At 51.2% G+C, this 17,287-nt stretch overlaps 1 protein-coding gene across 1 annotated transcript in view; it reads right to left on the reverse strand.

Moving 5' to 3' along the window:
- Nucleotides 1-358: 358 nt before the first annotated feature.
- The window catches only part of ZNF706 (zinc finger protein 706), a 91,454-nt gene continuing 74,525 nt past the window's right edge, over nucleotides 359-17,287 (reverse strand). Inside the window, exons 3-4 of the mRNA XM_069621447.1 lie at nucleotides 9,373-9,480; nucleotides 359-647 (exon numbers count right to left, since the gene is read on the reverse strand). Of these exons, the coding sequence (XP_069477548.1) occupies nucleotides 9,385-9,480 (96 nt within the window). The 3' untranslated portion in view covers nucleotides 359-647; nucleotides 9,373-9,384. The remainder of the gene's footprint in view (nucleotides 648-9,372; nucleotides 9,481-17,287) is intronic.

Here is a 17,287-nt window from a genome sequence, read left to right on the forward strand (position 1 = left end):
AAGAAAGCAGAGCAGATCGAATACATGGTGGGTGCCGTCTATATAGGCAGACGTGCATTCAGGATATGCATGCTGTCTATATAGGCAGACGTGCATTTAGGATATGCAAGTTTAGTAGAAGTAGTGGGTGGTGGGTGGTGGAAAGAGGCACATTTGACATTTCTCCCTCACAAAAGAGCAGCTCTTTACTTTTTCTTAATATGTGGGGTGTGTTCCATATAGTGGTTTTGATGAGTGATTGAACCTACTGTGTCCAAAGGTTTCTGAAAGAAATATGAGAGGGTCGTCGGTAATTCTCTTCCTGGAGACCAGGGCGTCAAAATAAAACAATACATTAGTAAGAAGATCCATCAGCACATTATCTAGTTGAAAAGTAAAATTAAGTACTACTTTTATTAAATGAATTTACACAATATGTCCATATAATTACAACTGTCAAACATTCCCATTTTTCCAGACATTTTCTTTTCATTTAAAGATATCCAAATCAGGACCCAATTGAACATTTATAGAGGAATGTCTTTGTATAAAGCGCAAAGATGGCACATCGTAAATTGTTAAGCGCCTTTGTATCTCTCAATTTTGCAGCTCGAGGTCCATCACGTACAGTCCAAACAGCACAACAGTCAGAAAGTGGAATGAGTCACCTGCAGAAAGAACAAACGTAGGTTTATATAAAACACGAACAATACAGATCAATCCCATTTAAAAATCCAGATGCAGAATAAAAAGGATCAATGACACCAGAGGTAGAAAGCATGTAGGTATTATACATTTGAACGCAGAGTGCAAATTAATCTCAGCAAGCCTACCACAGGATTCGAAATTGAGGACACATCCGAGATATTCCTGCTTGTAGCCTAGAAGAGCCTTGTTAGCTTGAAAACAGCTACCAGTAGCTACTTTTAGCTCCCCTGGCCACTGATGCCAAATAAGCACATATATGTCAACTTCATCTGTGTGACAACCTATAAACATCTATATGACACTTAAAGCTTAAGGGGTCCACCATAAATAGACTAAATGATAGGTGTGCATCATATGTGGAAGTTATATTTGCAGAATGCAATGTACTAGCACCTCATTCCCCAGTGGTAGCTCCTAGTCGTGGCTGGATACCAAAACGCTGCTTTTAGATCCTACTTATGAAATTCTCACTTCAATCCCTACTACCAGGCAACCCTCAAGAACAGTAGAACATTTACAACCACCTTTGAGAACAAAAAGATTAAAAACAGATAAACAATCCAGCATTAGATTGTGTACTATCAGATTCCTTCTCATTATGCTCGAGCTAATGTCCTGCATCGTACACCACTCTCTCGGGTTTCAGGAATTGTTTTTAGTCAGCCATTAGGACCAGCATATATACCAAGCTATATCCCCTCTGAAACCGCTTTTTCAAATACCACCTGCACAACCATCCCCGACCGCTCGCTTCCCACCGCCCTGCCACTCCCCCCCCAGATTTCCATGCTTACCCTTAAAAAAAAAGCCATTGCCAGTTTTGCTCGTTTCCCTCTTTTGAGCTTTGTACACTAACAGCCAGCCATTTGGCAGTCTTTGCCCAATCTTCAAAGTGTAGAAGATTTTAATTGAGATAATGGACGACAGATCGGTCTTGGTCACTCAAGGCCATAGTTTTGGACTGGTTAATGTTTCAGTACGGTCACTCTTACTTCATGACATGCAATAAAAATACTCCTATATGCACATTTTAAGGACAGGGTATACGTCATTTGACAACACCCTGAAGGATTTCTGTAGGCTCTATTGCAAAAGTAATTCAGTTTTATTGGAAACTGCTTATTTGTCAGATCAAGCATTTACAAAGGATTCTGAAGACGGAGCAAGCGAAGCATGCGTCTGCTGGGACATTTAATGCACTCCCGTTAGTCAGGTTTTAAAAAATTCAAGCATGGTTTCTTCCACATATATATTTTTTTGAATAATGGGAGTGGATTGTATACCTTCACTTTTTTGGGAAAGGCATTTCATGCCAAGTTTTAAGTAAAATATTTGACAAGTAGTTTCTAAATGGATGTGTGCATGTCTAGGTCATGCATTTACTACATTAAAAAAGGCACAGCAGATTAATAACAATTGAAAGGTAAAATTAAAATGTATATGTAGCAAAGGAGCGTACACCCTAGACATAGTAGGACCCTTGCATGGCTTCATAATACATTTTCTAAAACCATTCAAGTGCCTTTCATCACACAGCGTCACAAACATGCGCTCAGTAAGAGGGTGGCGTCACCAACACGCTCTGTTAGTGTCCCATAGCAATTGGAGGGGGGGGGGATGAAAACTAGTTACTTCAGAAGGGTTCCTACAATTCTTAACAGGAAGTGAGGAGTGATTTATAATTTGCCACAACTCAAGTTTTTCCAAAAATGTCTTTTATTCAGATATACCGCTGACACGTGTTTCCACCATTCAACACAGGTAGTCTTGCTTTTGAGCTTATTTTGACGATTCAAATGTCCTTTTCATATAAGGACTCAAAAAACACCCTCTTATATTGGTGTACTCACCATTCTTAACATTACATCCATTTGGGGGCTTTCTTCCTCAAGATGGCCTAGATGGAACTGCACACCGTTCAGTTTGCATTTTCGTGGAATGCTGCGATTTTAAGTCAACAGGCCATCTGCAGGCAGATAGTCCCCAGACAGAAGAATTGCAAGATTGTGAGAGCATTTGTGCGGATTGAGCTAGTCTTTGGCGAGAAGTTCTCAGCATGGAGCCACTCAAAATAAGACATGAAACTAATCTATGTGGACTGGAGCCTGTTGGTAAATCGGCTGGAAAACGTCCACACTTGAGGGTGTAGTTCATTCAATCACTCCAAAATCAGAAGCCTTCTATAGGTTTTACAGCTAACAAGTAGATTCCCATTTATGAAACCCACTGGATGAGTGAAGAGCAGGTGGCGAGATGAAACATCAAAGTAGCATACTTTGTAAGGCTAAATAGGCGCAATAGCTATTCCAAAAGCAGCAGTTATGAATATTGAAGTGGTGTCCTGTCAATTGGTCGACTGCAATTTGGTCGACACCATTTGGTCGAATGCCAAATGGTCGATTTTTTTTTATTTATATGTGTTTTGTGGGTTTTCGTGTGGGGGAAAAAAAAAAAAAAGGGGGTTGGGGGACCCCCCAAAAAAAAAACCAAAAAATGGGTAAAAAAAAAAAAAATTTCGACCATTTGGCATTCGACCAAATGGTGTCGACCATTTGACTGGTAACCTATTGAAGTACCACAACACGTGTGAAAAGTGGGGTGGGGAACACGTTAGCATATCCTGCCAACTTAATTTGCTACTAGTTAGGAAAGGAACAAGTTACTTACCTGTAACTGTTCTCCAGCATGGGTCTGGCATGGATTCACATGCTCATGAATATTCCGTCAGGCCGGGAATCCTCGGTATAGAAAGGAATAAGAAAAAAAAAAAAAAAAAAAAAAAAAACAGTATCAGTTTAGTTTCTGATCTGTCTTTCTCAGTAGTAACCAATCACTGGTCTCTGGGTCATACTGCCCCCAGCCAATGACTGCCCTCTCCCTAAGCCCCTCCCCTGGCAACCATCCTCAGATATGGTAGCACGTGAAGTGGCAGTATGACCAAGTGAAGAGCCGCAGAGGGGTAGGCGGGAGGGTTTGCATGTGAATCCATGCCAGACCCATGCTGGAGAACAACAGTTACAGGTAAGTAACTTGTTCCTTTTCCAGCATGGGGTCTGGCATGGATTCACATGCTCATGAATATAAGAATACATAGCAGTATACACATGCACAACCACGGGAGGTGGCACGAGGCTCATTATCAAGCAATACAACAACTCAACATTAAGCAACTCTTACCTCCTCACCAGGCTCACCTTAGGCAAACAGGTTGCGCAGCACTGCCTGGCCGACTCTGGACTCCTCCCTGGAATCCCGGTCGACGCAGTAAAATCTCGTGAAGGTGTGCGTCGACCTCCACGTAGCAACCCTGCAGATGTCGAGCAGGGGCACACCAGACAGGAACGCCGTAGTAGCAGCGATCGCTCTGGTCGAATGGGCTCGGACGGCCGGGCAGCGGTCGGTTTGCCAACCGGTGACAGTGCATGATGCAGCCGGAGAGCCATCTGGAAATGGAAGTCTTCGAGAGAGCCTTCCCTTGATTCACAGGTCCAAAGTTCACAAACAGCTGTGATGTCTTCCTGAAACTCTTCGTGCGGTCCACGTAGAACTTCAGCGCTCTAGCCACATCTAGCGAGTGCAAAGTCCTCTCAGCCGGCGACGGGAAGAAAACTGGCAACACCAAGGACTCGTTGAGGTGGAAGTCCGAAGGCACCTTGGGCATGAATGAAGGGTGCGTCCTCAGCACCACCCTCGTGTCGTGAAAAGTCAAGTATGGAGGCTTGCAAGACAGGGCCTGGATCTCTCCCCACTCGTCGTGCAGAGGCGATGGCCACGAGGAATGCTGTCTTCCGCGACAGACACTTCAACGGCACTGAATGCATAGGCTAGAATGGGCCCCCCCCCCCATGAGCCTAGTTAGTACCACGTTGAGCTCCCACGCCGGGGCAGGGGCCTTCACCGGCGGGAATGATCGGAACAGTCCTTTCATAAATTCCTTCACCAGACGACGAGACCACAAGGACGCCCGTCCTGTAGTTCTGGTCTAAAGTGAGACGGCAGCCAGATGTACCTTGGAGGCGTGAGATAGGCCAGCCTTGGCCAAAGACAGTAGGTATGGCAATACTTGAGGGGCCGTAATCCGCAGAGGGTTAATCTTCTGTGCTCGGCACCAGACAGAGAACCTCTTCCATTTGTGTCCATAGCACTTGAGAGTTGAGGATGCCCTGGCCTTTGCAAAAACCTCTGCAGTCGGCCGGGATGTCGTATCCTCCAAACTCTAGTGCTGTAGGAGCCAGGCCTGCAAGTTCAGCGACTCTGGTTCGTGATGAAGAATGGCGCCTCCTTCTCTGGAGAGAAGATCCGCGTCCGTCAGTAGCTTGACTGGTGTGGACGCTGACAAGTCCAGAAGGTCCGGGAACCAGATCTGCCTCGGCCACGCCGGTGCGACGGGGATCATCCTGCACCGGGACCTCTTGAGCTGGTTGACGAGCCGGAGTAGCAACGGCGGGAATGCATAAAGGAACAGGCCGTCCCAGGGGACGGAGAAAGCATCGCCCATGCTCCTCGGTTGGGGAAACCTGCTGGCGAACCTCCGGCACTTTGAGTTCACCGCTGGCATGAAGAGATTGATCTGGGGTTCGCCCCATCGTCGGAAGAGTTGGTCCACTTGATCCGGGGCAGTTCCCACTCGTGGCACGAGCCCAGCTCCCTGCTGAGTGAGTCGGCGATGGTGTTTATCCCTGCCAGATGAAAGGGTACCAGAAACATCCCTTGTGCGATGGCCCAATGCCACAGATCCTGGGCTTCCTTGGACAGGGCAGGGGATCTGGTTCTGCCCTGCTTCCGAATGTCAAACATTCGGGTGGTGTTGTCGGTGAAGATCCTCACCACCTTGCCCTTGAGGGACGGAAGGAAGAACACTGCGCGGAGCTCCAAGATGTTGATGTGGAGAGTCTTCTCCGAGCACCAAAGGCCTCTCGCGTGGAGGCCCCCAGTGTGCGCTCCAACCTTCCAGGGAGGCATCCGTCGTCACCGTCACCTGGTGGGCCGGGGCTAGGAAGCCTGTTCCCACTGTCAGATGAGCACGGACACCCCACCATCGTATCGCCTGACGGAACGTTTCGTCGAGCGAGATCTGTCCTCGAAGCTGCCCGTCGTCTGGATCCAGTGGGCATCGAGGAATTCTTGCAAGGGCCGCATCCGAAGTCTGCAATGGGGCACCAGATAAATGCAGGCCGACATCATTCCGAGGAGGGACTTGATAGACCTCACTTTGGCCATCTCTGTGGCCAGTAGATGTTGCACCTTTCCTAGGATGGTCCTTATCCTTTCCTCCGACGGTGAGGCCCGCCGCGCCACTGTGTCGAGCTGTGCTCCCAGAAACAGGCGACTTGCGACGGGACCAGGTGGGATTTTGGAAAGTTGATGGAGAACCCCAGGTCCATGAGCAGCTGGACCGACTTCGCAGTGTGTTCCACAGCGAGCTCCCTTGTCCTTGCCCGTATGAGACAGTCGTCCAGGTAGGGGTAGACGTGGATCCCCTGCAGGCGCAGCCGCGCCGCCACCGGTGCTAGGCACTTGGTGAACACCCTGGGCGCCGATTTTAATCCGAACGGGAGGGCCTTGAACTGGTAGTGCCGCCCTTTGACCATGAACCTGAGGAACTTTTGGTGCCTCTTTAGAATAGGGATGTGGAAGTAAGCATCCTCCAAATCAAACAGGAAATCGCCCTCCTCCAGCTGTCCCAGCACGTGCTGGAGGGTGACCATCCGGAACTTCTGTGCATTGATGTATTTGTTTAGTCGTCGCAGGTCCAGGGTGGGACGCCATCCTCCCGTCTTCTTCCTCACGAGGAAGTATCTTGAGTAAACTCCGGAGCCCCGAAGCCTCTTCGGGACGAGCTCGATGGCACCTTTCCTGAGCATCGCCCGTACTTCGAACAGCAGTTGAGGGACGCGATTTTCCTTCCTGGCCATGGGAGGAATGCGGGGGCACGTCTTCTGGAACTAGAGGGCGTGCCCCAGGGCCAGGGCGTCCAGCACCCAATGGTCGGTGGAGAAGGACTCCCACACGCTGATGAACTTCGTCAGCCGGCCTCCCACCGGGGTGCTTCGGCGGGGGCCCGACCAGACGGACGGTTCAATCCTGCTTGGAGGCCGCTTTGCCTCCTTGACCACCTTGGCGACGACGGCGGGATCCACCTGACTTGCCGCGTCCCCTGTAGGCCTCCTGCGATGAAGACCTTGCCGCTTGACGGTAAGTAGAGGAGCTGCTGCCGGCTCCCTTGGAGGCACCCTGTCTGCCTCTGGAGCTCCGAAAGGACGGCCGTCGCTGTTGTAGCACCCCCAGTGCACGGGCCTTCTCCGTGTCCGTCTCGATCGCCTGAAGGGATTCATCAACCGCCTTGCCAAAAAGGTTGTTCCCATCAAAGGGCATGTCCAAAACCTTGGTCTGAAGATCCTGGCGGAAATCCGTCGCCCTGAGCCATCCTCGTCGTCTCAGGCAAACGCCGTTGCCCAACTGACGGAAACCGGTGTCAGAGGGGCGATCTGAAACCACAACTCCCTGTCGTAGCGGGCTACGATGGCCAGGGCGTTGGCTGCCTTGATGGTCGTCGCTGCAGATGAGATGACCCGTCGTCCCAGCACATCCAGTTTCCTACCCTCGCCTTCCGGAGGTTGTGCTCTAAGGCACAAGGGGGCAGCGTCAAGGACCCGGTACTTCTTCTCGTACCGGTCCCTCTTCGCAGGAGCCGTGGCAGGGTTCTTGAGGAGGGCGAGCCCCTCATCCCAGATGTCAAGAAGCGGTAGGGGGAGGACCGTCTTCCTTTTAGCTTTGCGCCGCTAGTAAAGGAACCCCTCCTTTTCCTCAGGGCAGAGCTGGAAGAGCTTGGATGCCCTGGAGATCATTGCATGGAAGGATCCAATCTCGTCGGGTGGGGACACCCGGGCAGGGGGCGATGGGGGACACGTTCCGTCATCGCCTCCGTCGTCATCCGTACCTGTCGTAGTCATGTCCATGCCTGTATCGTCCCCGTGGGTAGTGGACTGGGAGGGGGGGGAGGAGGGAGGACAGAAGGCCGCAGAGGCGGGAGACGAGGCCTAGGGTGCGTCATCCTCCTCTTAGGCGGTGGGCTCCCCGAAGGTCCTGGCTCCGGATCCTCCGTAGGGTCTGGCTCAGGCTCCTCCGTCGGGGGAAGGGGCAACCTAGACCTTATCTCCGAGCATAAGGCCTGGATGGCTGACAAAATGGCAGCCGAGGTGTCCTGCGGCGCTGGAAACGACGGGCGCGGGGGCTCTTGAGGAGCCTCGTCTGCGTCACCGTCGCCCTCATCCAGATCCCTCCCAATGGGCTGTGTCTCCTCCACGACTTGGATGAGCTCCTCTCAGAGGTTGTGTCCGTATCCACGATGGCTACCACCCCCTCTGCCCCCCTTTTTCCAACGAGGACTTCGTGGGGGTCTTCTTGATGGGTCTGAAAGACTACTCCCTCCGTGGTGGCAGGGAGACTGGTACCAGAGGGCGCCTCCACAGGCTGAGCCAGGGCCGCAGCGACATCCTCAATCAAGGTCCTAGCAGGGTGAATCACGGCCAACGTCACCTTCTGTACGCCCGGGGCCTTCACCTTCGGGGGAGGGTCCGAGCCTTGCTCCCCCTCTGCCGGAGTCTTCAAGATCGACCGGGCCTCTCCAGAAGCTTCACCGGGTTCTCAGACATCCTCTTACCCGAGCCAGAGCGTTGGCTTGTGGTCGATGGCGCCGGGGAGGGTGCGCCCTGCCTGGCAGCCAAGGAGCCCGACCGTTCGGCGCTCCTGGTGCCCGCAGACTCGCGGTGCTTAGCCTTTTGTTGGGCCCCCGTCGCCGGAGTACCCTCACAGGACTTAGAAGACCGCTCGGACGACTTCTCGCCTGGCGGGCTCTTACCTTCCAGCCAGTTGGCGAGACGGAGGTGGCGATCCTTCATGGTCCGCTCCGACACGTTTCCACAAAACGCGCAGTCCTTTTCCTTGTGCGTCTTGTCCTCATGGAGACAGAGGCATAACAAAAGCTCGTCCTCCTTGAAAACGTTAGGGCAGGTCCTGAATAGCTTCCCGGGCGTCGAGCTCCCTTTCTCCTGGGCCATGTCCGGGGTAGGCCTCGAACTTCTGGAATCCTCCAAAAGCGTAACTCGACGAAATCTTCACCCTTGAGGGGCGTAGAAAACTCCAAAACGGATCCCCGTTGATTGGAAGTAGAAACGGTGGAGCTTGAGGCTCTTTTAACCGAATAAAATGGGAAAATCTCCTGAAAAAAGCGCGAAAACGCAGCAAAAGCTTGAGAGCTAAGCACGAGGACTCCCAACACTTGAACGTGCGGTAAAAATCTGAGGATGGCTGCCAGGGGAGGGGCTTAGGGAGAGGGCAGTCATTGGCTGGGGGCAGTATAACCCAGAGACCAGCGATTGGTTACTACTGAGAAAGATCAGAAACGAAACTGATACTGATTTTTTTCTATACCGAGGATTTCCGGCCTGACGGGGAATATTCATGAGCATGTGAATCCATGCCAGACCCCATGCTGGAGAACCAAGATTACTTTGCGACACCCTCAACAAGTGAAAATGAGTATAGGACCTAGATATAGAGAAGACCTATGGCCTTTTCCCAATTTTCAGAGCACAACACGATATAGCAAGTTTATGACAATGTATTTTGGGCAATACTATTAGTGGGAAAATAAATAAAACATTAAAAACACAAGCAGCTTACCCGTAACAAACTTTAAGCCTCCACATCAACGAGTTCTGGAGGCAGCGGGACCTTGGGATGCTTGCTCTCAAAGTGCTGTTTGAAGGTTTTAGGGTCTGGCATTTGTGTCTGATGACCGGAATCAAAAAAGAAAAAGACTTCATTAAGACAGACTGCTTGGTACAAGGTAATCACTCTAGCTAGCATTAACAGCTTACAAGAGCAACCTGACAAATATGAAAAGTCCAACACCTTTTTCCTCTGAAAGCTGCCATGATGCCTTGCTCATTTGACCTATTCCATATACCAATATAAATCCCTCTTCTAAACCTATCGAAGCGGAAAAGAGAAAAAGCTTTGTTCCTTGCAGCAGTAACCACAGCCTAGGAAGTGGTGGGCAGCCCATCTAAAACATTGGCTAGAAGAAAAAATAAAAAAAGTACTGTTTAAGGAGTTCAGCTCACAAAATAAATTGTGCTAGATATAGAAATGAAGTATAAAAAATTGAATCATGAGTCGAGGAGCCTTCCTTTATTGGCCTAATCTGAGTGAGCCCGGGAATCATTACAACCTCTCTAAGTTACCCAAAACAATATGATCACATTTTCATCCCCAATTCCATCCTACCCAATTTGGTCAACCGGTTTCAGAGACGTTAAAACTATTTGTTGCCTTCTTCAGGACGGTAGAAAACTGCAGACAATAGTCTGCATTACTGACAAATACTTAGATTTTCTATTTAAAAAAAATCATCTATTTATTTTTCACAGCCACAGAGGAGTTCCTTTAGCACTAAGAATACTCTGTACTCTTAGCTTCAGTCAGGAAAAGGTTCTTTATGAATCCAAAATGGCCTAGTCTTGCTCATTGTCTTCTCATGTCTCTAGGGAAGACACCATACATTCCACCAAATAGGTTTGTGACCATTCTGTATACAACTTGCATACTAATAGCAAAATCCATGAATCTTTTCACTTACTCATAGGAGACTCATAAAAATGACCACCTTCCGCTCACAGTACAAGTGACTGTCATAGCTCGCATTTTTAGGGCTGCCTACAAAAAAGATAGTTTGCTTAATTACAAATCGGACCTCTACAGTTACATACAGGGAAGCCAGCAATAGCTTGCCCGCTACGGTATCTTAGTAATGATTTAGCCTAGGCATGTATGTGGTATAAATACTATCGTCTCAGTATTACAGGAAGGACTGGTATCTTTCTTTTCCGGCATCTGTCTACAGCGGTTTGAGTTAGTAAACTCTTATGCAACTGCTGTCTTTTCGGTGAACTTTTTTCCTCGGCCAATGCTCGCGTCTCACATGAGGCTAAGGGTTCCTGCACATCACTGCCATAGCAATGGTGATGCGACATCACATCAAGTTATCAGTAGGGACTTAAAGGAGCTTCAGCTGCGAGTGTTCTATGTATGCCGGCACAGCCATTCTGATTGAGGTTTTGTAACCCAAAACTTTTAGTATCAAAGTTTATATTAGTGCGTTATTAACAAGAAACACCCATCAGTCTACAATTGAGAGACCATTAATTGTAATGCCACACATTGCACCAGGTCATGATCTATATGAGCTGTTTTTTCTCCTTTTAGAAGCTGCTAATCAGACCAGTCACAAATGTGGCACTGTCTCATCATTACAAGTGGCTACATTCTATTGGTCCATTGCCACAAGCTTAAGGGCACCCAAGTAACTGGTAGCTCAAGGTGTCACCCCAGTTGCTAGGACCTGCCAGCAGATGAAGTCTATAAATCCAGCGTGGTTTCTCTTGCAAAATGGCAAGATGGCATGCAGGCCATGGCCTCTGACCGGCCATGCTACTTTCTCCAGGATCAGCCATTTTTACCAGGTTACTCACCATAGTGACCACCTTAACTCCTAGTCCATAGTCCCCTTTACTCCATTCTTATGGGAGATTCCCAAGCACTCCTTACAGGAACTACGGGTGGATGGAAATACCCCTCACTGAAACAGGATCTTCAGCACAGCCTGACCAAACTGAGCATCAGCCCTTGAGCTCATGTTGCGACAATAATGCTTACAGAAAGCAGATGTGGAGGCCCAAGTAGCTGCCCTAGCGATGGACTCCCAGGGGACATTTCTAAAAAGCAACCGCGGCTGCCTTGCCCCGCACCAGGTGTGCATGAATACCCTTAGGAGTTTCAGCCCTTGGACGGTGAAAGACTCCATGATGCAGGCGGCGATCCATCGAGAAATAGTTGCCTTAGACGCCTGCTTGCCCTGAGGGTTACCGAAGGTCACAAAAAGTTGAGAACTAAGCTCGGAAGTCCAGTCCAGGTAGAACTTAAGAGCTCTTCGGACATCAAGACAGTGTAGAACCCTCTCAGCCTCAGAGTCAGGGTTCGGAGAAAAAGACCGGTAGGGAAAGCGACTGATTCAGATGGAATTTGGTCACAACCTTCAGCAGAAAGGTGTCCGAAGGACTACCTTGTCCTGGTGAAAGACCAAGAAAGGATGCTCCACCGACAATGCCTGGAGCTCACTCACTATACTTGCTGATGTAACGGCGACCAAAAAGGACACTTTCCAGGACAAGTACTTGAGGTCCACTGTAGCCATTGGTTCAAAGGGTTTATGGCACAGCGCCGTCAGGACCACATTTAGGCTCCACGGCGGGTGCGGATTACGAATCGGAGGGTAGAGCCAGCAAAATGCCACTGGGAGAGATCCTGCAAGACAGAACATGAACCCCTGACTCTGCTAGGGAGGACACGAAGGCCAGCACTGTGTCAACAGTGGCCACCCTTGGATCCAACTTCTTCTCCAAACACCAATGACAGAAACTGAGCCATTCACTCTTGTACTGAGATCTGGTCGAGGGTTTCCTGGCTGCCTGGATAATACGCATGTTATCCGTAGACAAATTCAGATGCTCTAAAGACTTGAACTCAGGCACCATGCTGCCAAGCTGAGCGATTGAGGGGTGGGTGCCACAGCTGCTGTTCCCCTTGGTGAAGAAAATAGTTACTGGTAACCTGATCGGCGGATACGCCGACAGGTGTTGAAGCTCTGAGAACCAAAACCTGGCCGGCCACCACAGGGCTATGAGTAGAAGGGAACAGTTCACCGAATTCTTCAACTTCCAAATTGCCCGGTGAACTAGAGGCGGGAAGGCGTAAGCTCTCATGTTGTGCCATGGAATCTCGAGAGCATCCCCCAGAGAGGAGGCGCTCAGCCCCCCTCTGGAGGCATACTGAGGAAGCTTCTTGTTTACCGCTGTAGCGAAACGGTCCACCTCCAGTGTGCCCCAACGCAAGAAAATCCATGAGGACTCCGCCTTCAACTCCCACTCGTAGCGGACCACTGTCCGCCGGCTGAGGGCATCCGCTGTGACATTCAGCTGGCCCGGGATGTGTACTGCAAGCAGCCAGACACCATGCAGCACAGCCCACTCCCATATCTGGATAGACAGGTCCACGAGGGGGGGGGGGGGGTTAAAACTTCGTCCCCCCCTTGCTTGTTGATGTAATACATTGACACCACATTGTCCGTGCGCATGCGGACCACCTTGTGGGCAATGAACGGTCTGACCGCCTTGAGCGCCAGAAAGATTGCCAGAAGCTCCAAATTATTTATGTGCAGGAGCTTGTCCTGAGGCGCCCAGAGGTCCGAGACCTGAAGATCTAACGTCGCACCCCACCCCAGAAGGAGGAGTCCGTCGTGATCGTCACTGTGGGGGCTGGGTCCTGAAACCCTGCACCCACCGACAGGTTGCTGAGAGATGACCACCAGTCCCGGTCCACTCATGGAATCATTATCCGCTTGGAATCCGGGTCCACAGCCTGACGCCAGGAACTCCGAGGAGCCATCTGGCTCCGTCTCATCTTGAGGAGAGCAAGAGGAAGAGCCAGCACACATGAGGCCATGAGGCCCAGAAGCCTCTGGAACCACCAGGCCGACATGCTCTCCGACTGCGCAAACTCTGACACATGGCTAACAGATCTGCCATTCTATCCCCGGTCAGGTACACTCTGCAGTCGATCGTGTTCCAGTGAAAACCCAGGAAAACCAGGTCCTGCGAGACCGTCATGGAAGATTTCCGCCAGTTCACCGACAGCCCAAGTCGGAACAGGAGCTGAAGGAGAGACTGGAGATTGCCCGCTGCTGCTAGCGGACAAGGGCTGCGTAAGAGCCAGTCGTCCAAATACAGATACACATGGATACCCTGGAGACAAAGATACGCAATCACCGACATCTTCGTAAAGACACATGGCGCCGAGCTGAGGCCCAAAGGAAGCACTCAAAACTGGAAGTGCTCCTCTCCCAAAGAGAAGCGGAGATCTCCTGTGTGGGTTCCAAATCAGGATATGCATGCACGCGTCCTGAAGATCACAACTCTGAGCCAGTCGTCTGCAAGGAGGAGCGTATCTGGCTGGACGTAATCATCTTGAATTTCTCTTGGGGTAGGAAAAGATTGAACTGGGAAAGGTCTAGGATGGTGGGCAGGCCAGCCTGGTTGGGTTTGGGCACCGTAAACAGCAGGGAGTAGAAGTCCTCCCCTCGCTCCCCGAGGGGAACGGTTTCTACAGCTCTGAGGTCCAGAAGTTTCTCAACCTCAGCTTTGAGGGAGGGAGAGCCCGACAGCTGAAAAGGAGGGTTGCAGGGTGGGGTAGGGGGTATAGGTAAGCAGAAGCCCGCTCGAGCGACTGACAAGACCCATCTGTCTTCTGTGATGGTCTGCCAAGCCTCCCAATGAGACGCAATGCGTCCTCCCACCGGGGCCTCGTGCGAGCGTGGAAAACCGTCATTTAGTAGGTTTATCGGTGGCAGTGCCACCTGAACCTGAGAAGAAGGCTGAAGAGCGGGAGAAAAACCGCGTCCGTTGTTGCCTACGGCAGTTATTCCCCCACATGGGTATCCACTCTGAGATTTGCAGTCGAGGAATCCCCTAAAGCGGGAGGATAATCGACTTTGTGACAACGGTCTCTGGGTTTTGAAAGGAGCCTTAACCAGGATAGACAATGACTTAGCTGTCTGAGTGCTATCCTTCATCTTGGTGAGCTCTACATCTGTTGTAGAATGAAAGAGCTCCTTACCATCGAACGGAAGGTCCAACACCTTGTCCTGCACTTTTGAAAATTTAGTGGCATGCAGCCACGCATGCCGTGAGGCATCAACCCCAGCATAAGGCCCCGAGCCGAGGCGTCTACGTGATGAGCCGCAGCCTCCAGGAGATCCTGGGCCAAGACCCTGGCGTCGGATAGGCCACCCTTGAAGTCTTCCAACTTCTCGACCGGGATGTGCTCCTCAAACTCCGACAGACCTTTCCACATCCGCATATTAGCCCCCGTTAATATAAACTCTGCATTGGCCTGCCTGAGCTGCAAGGCCGAGTTGGCAAAGATTGTCCTCCCTAGGGAGTCAAGGAGCTTGTCCTCCTTATACAGGACCCGAGTAGCCGTCGTGGAAGAGGATGCTGCAGGTCTGGATTGAAAAGTGGCTGCAGCCACCACTGTGGAGGAGGGAGGCGGACAAGACGACAGGGCCAACTCCGAAGAATGTAGCCTGTACCTCGCGTCAATCTTACTGACAAAAAGTTACGAGTGTGGCTTTTCCCAGACTCTGACCTTGTTGGCCAGAAACTCCTTCTGCAGGAACAGGCCGGTACGCTCCAAGGGAGACAGGGTGAACGCCCCAGAAAGCACGCCCTCCTGCGGAGCGGGTGCCTCGGGCACCGGAACATCGAAGAAACTCATGTCCAGTACCCGGTCATGAAAAGCTCTGATAGAGCGGGGAAGGGGTACTCGTTGTCCTGATCGCCTTGAGGGTCATCAGACAGGTCAGGATCCTGCTGAGCCGTGTCAGCCACGGCCTTGTCCACTGGGGACAATGGAGGCAAAGGCGGAAGAGCTGGGGGAGGCACCACGGGCAAGGGAAGCCCCCGGCGGAACCACCGGAGGAACAGGTGGAGCCAAAGGCGTAGGTGGACATATCTCCCTGAAAAGCCCTTCGAAATATTCCCTCATGGGGTCGGTGCGCATAAGAGCTTGACATTCACAGAAAAAGGCATCCTCTGGAGACTGTTTCAGAACCTGAGGAGGCCTCTCATGAGGTGGACAAATCCAAGGACGTAGCGGGGAAGGGTGCCACACCGGCCCATCCACCGACGTTTCCACATAAATCAAAGGTGCCGCCCCCGCGGGCAACAAAACACTGTGTGGAAGAGGCATCCGGGCGTTCCAATCAAACCGGCCGGCAAGGATGCGCACAAGGGACCAAGGGACCAAGCCCTACACCAGAGGCCAATGGCTTAGTTGTAGGGGTAGCACCTAAAATGGCCACCGCGGTCATGGCGGGAACGGGTGCCATTTTGTCTTCATCTGAGGGCAACTGCGGCACGTGAGGTAGTGAGGCAGGGGTCCCCGTCGATGGATCAGGGGTCTTAATCTTAGCCTTAATATAAGGAACCTCGGCAGAGCCGGTACTATGATGCCTGGAATGTTTTTGTGACATACCAACCGCCAACTGAGCCTTCTAAGGAAGGACCTCGGCACTGCTGGTAAAATAACTGCTTGTTTGCCCCCTCAACAGGTCTGGTGTCACCACAAGAGCGGGAACGGTGAGCAACAGCTTTCACCGACAAAGCCTTGACCGGCCTCTCGGAACTGTTGGTAGATTTAGCCTCTGAACGAGGGACCTCGGACCCATGCCCGGTAAAAGCCTCATCTGCGCGGGCCTCGAAAACCCATTGGGTAACCAGCCCAGCCAAGGCCTCGGGGCGAACCCTGGTCTTATCTTTGAGGGAAGCCGACAGAGAGGCCTCAGAGCGAGCTCTGTTACCCCATGACTCAGTAGAACTGGGTCTACAAACATCCCCCACAGGAGGGGCCTCGGAGCGTACTCCGGTATTCACAGGCCCCTTACGGAGACCCTCGGAGAAAACTCCGGTAGAATTATTAGGCCCGAAGGGCACCTCAGGGCGAACCCCGGTGACAGAGCGATCAACGACCCTCCCGGCCCGAGAGGAACCCAGAAAGGTATCCCCCGGCCGGGTTGCTCTGAAAAGTAAAGAACTTACCGGGCGTTTCTTCTTCTCGTCGATGCCTGAAAATGTGAAGGTGGAGTTTGTCAGAACACCTCCTCCCACCGCTCCAACCGACGTTGAAGTGCCCGGACTGAAAGGGAGTCACAGTAAAAACAGGAGTCCCAACGGTGATCCGGACCCAAACACTCTAAACAAAGGATGGGGATCTGCCCTCGAAGCGACAGTGACACGATGAACAATCAGGAAAGTCTAGCTTGAACGACAGACCAGTAAACTAACTCTAGCGCAAGCCAGAGAGGAAAAAAGGGGAAAAGAAACTCAGGATGCAAGTGCGTCCGGCCCCGGTCGAGCAGAGAAAAGGACTGATGAGCGATGTGCGGGGCGGAGCCAAGATGGGTGGGGTTACAGTTGCGTGCCGGGCCCCGCGCAAGAAAGAGAGGAAGGACACATTTTTGGAAAAAATATGGATGCTTTTTACAAAGTGCTCCGGTCCCGTCCCACAGGACGGAGAGACGTCCCATAAGTATGGAGGAAAGGGGACGGGACGCAGGAGTAAAATTGATTCAGTATGTTTTTCCTCACGAAATACTCCACAAGCGGAGCAGTTGCCCTTCGTCTTGATACCGGATTCATGATCAGTAACCAGTGTTACTTTTTCGGTTGTCATTTCTACATAATGTAGGTTACACACTCATGTGATCAGTATACCACGTCTGACCTAGTAAATTGTCCCCATGGGGCATGTATACCAACACCTATTGTCAGACTCCTTGTCTGGGAACATTGAACATGACCTGCATGGGGTGAGCCAGACACCAGTGAGCCGGTGGATGTGCAAGTGCTAGCTAATTGTGCCTAGCGTGCTGGGTGCATGCTCCGCAACGCAAATTGGCCCATCTCTTCTGAAAGAAAGGAGC

This window comes from Ambystoma mexicanum, chromosome 5q (assembly GCF_040938575.1).
Source record: "Ambystoma mexicanum isolate Mex_15411 chromosome 5q, UKY_AmexF1_1, whole genome shotgun sequence".
Lineage (NCBI taxonomy): Eukaryota > Metazoa > Chordata > Amphibia > Caudata > Ambystomatidae > Ambystoma > Ambystoma mexicanum.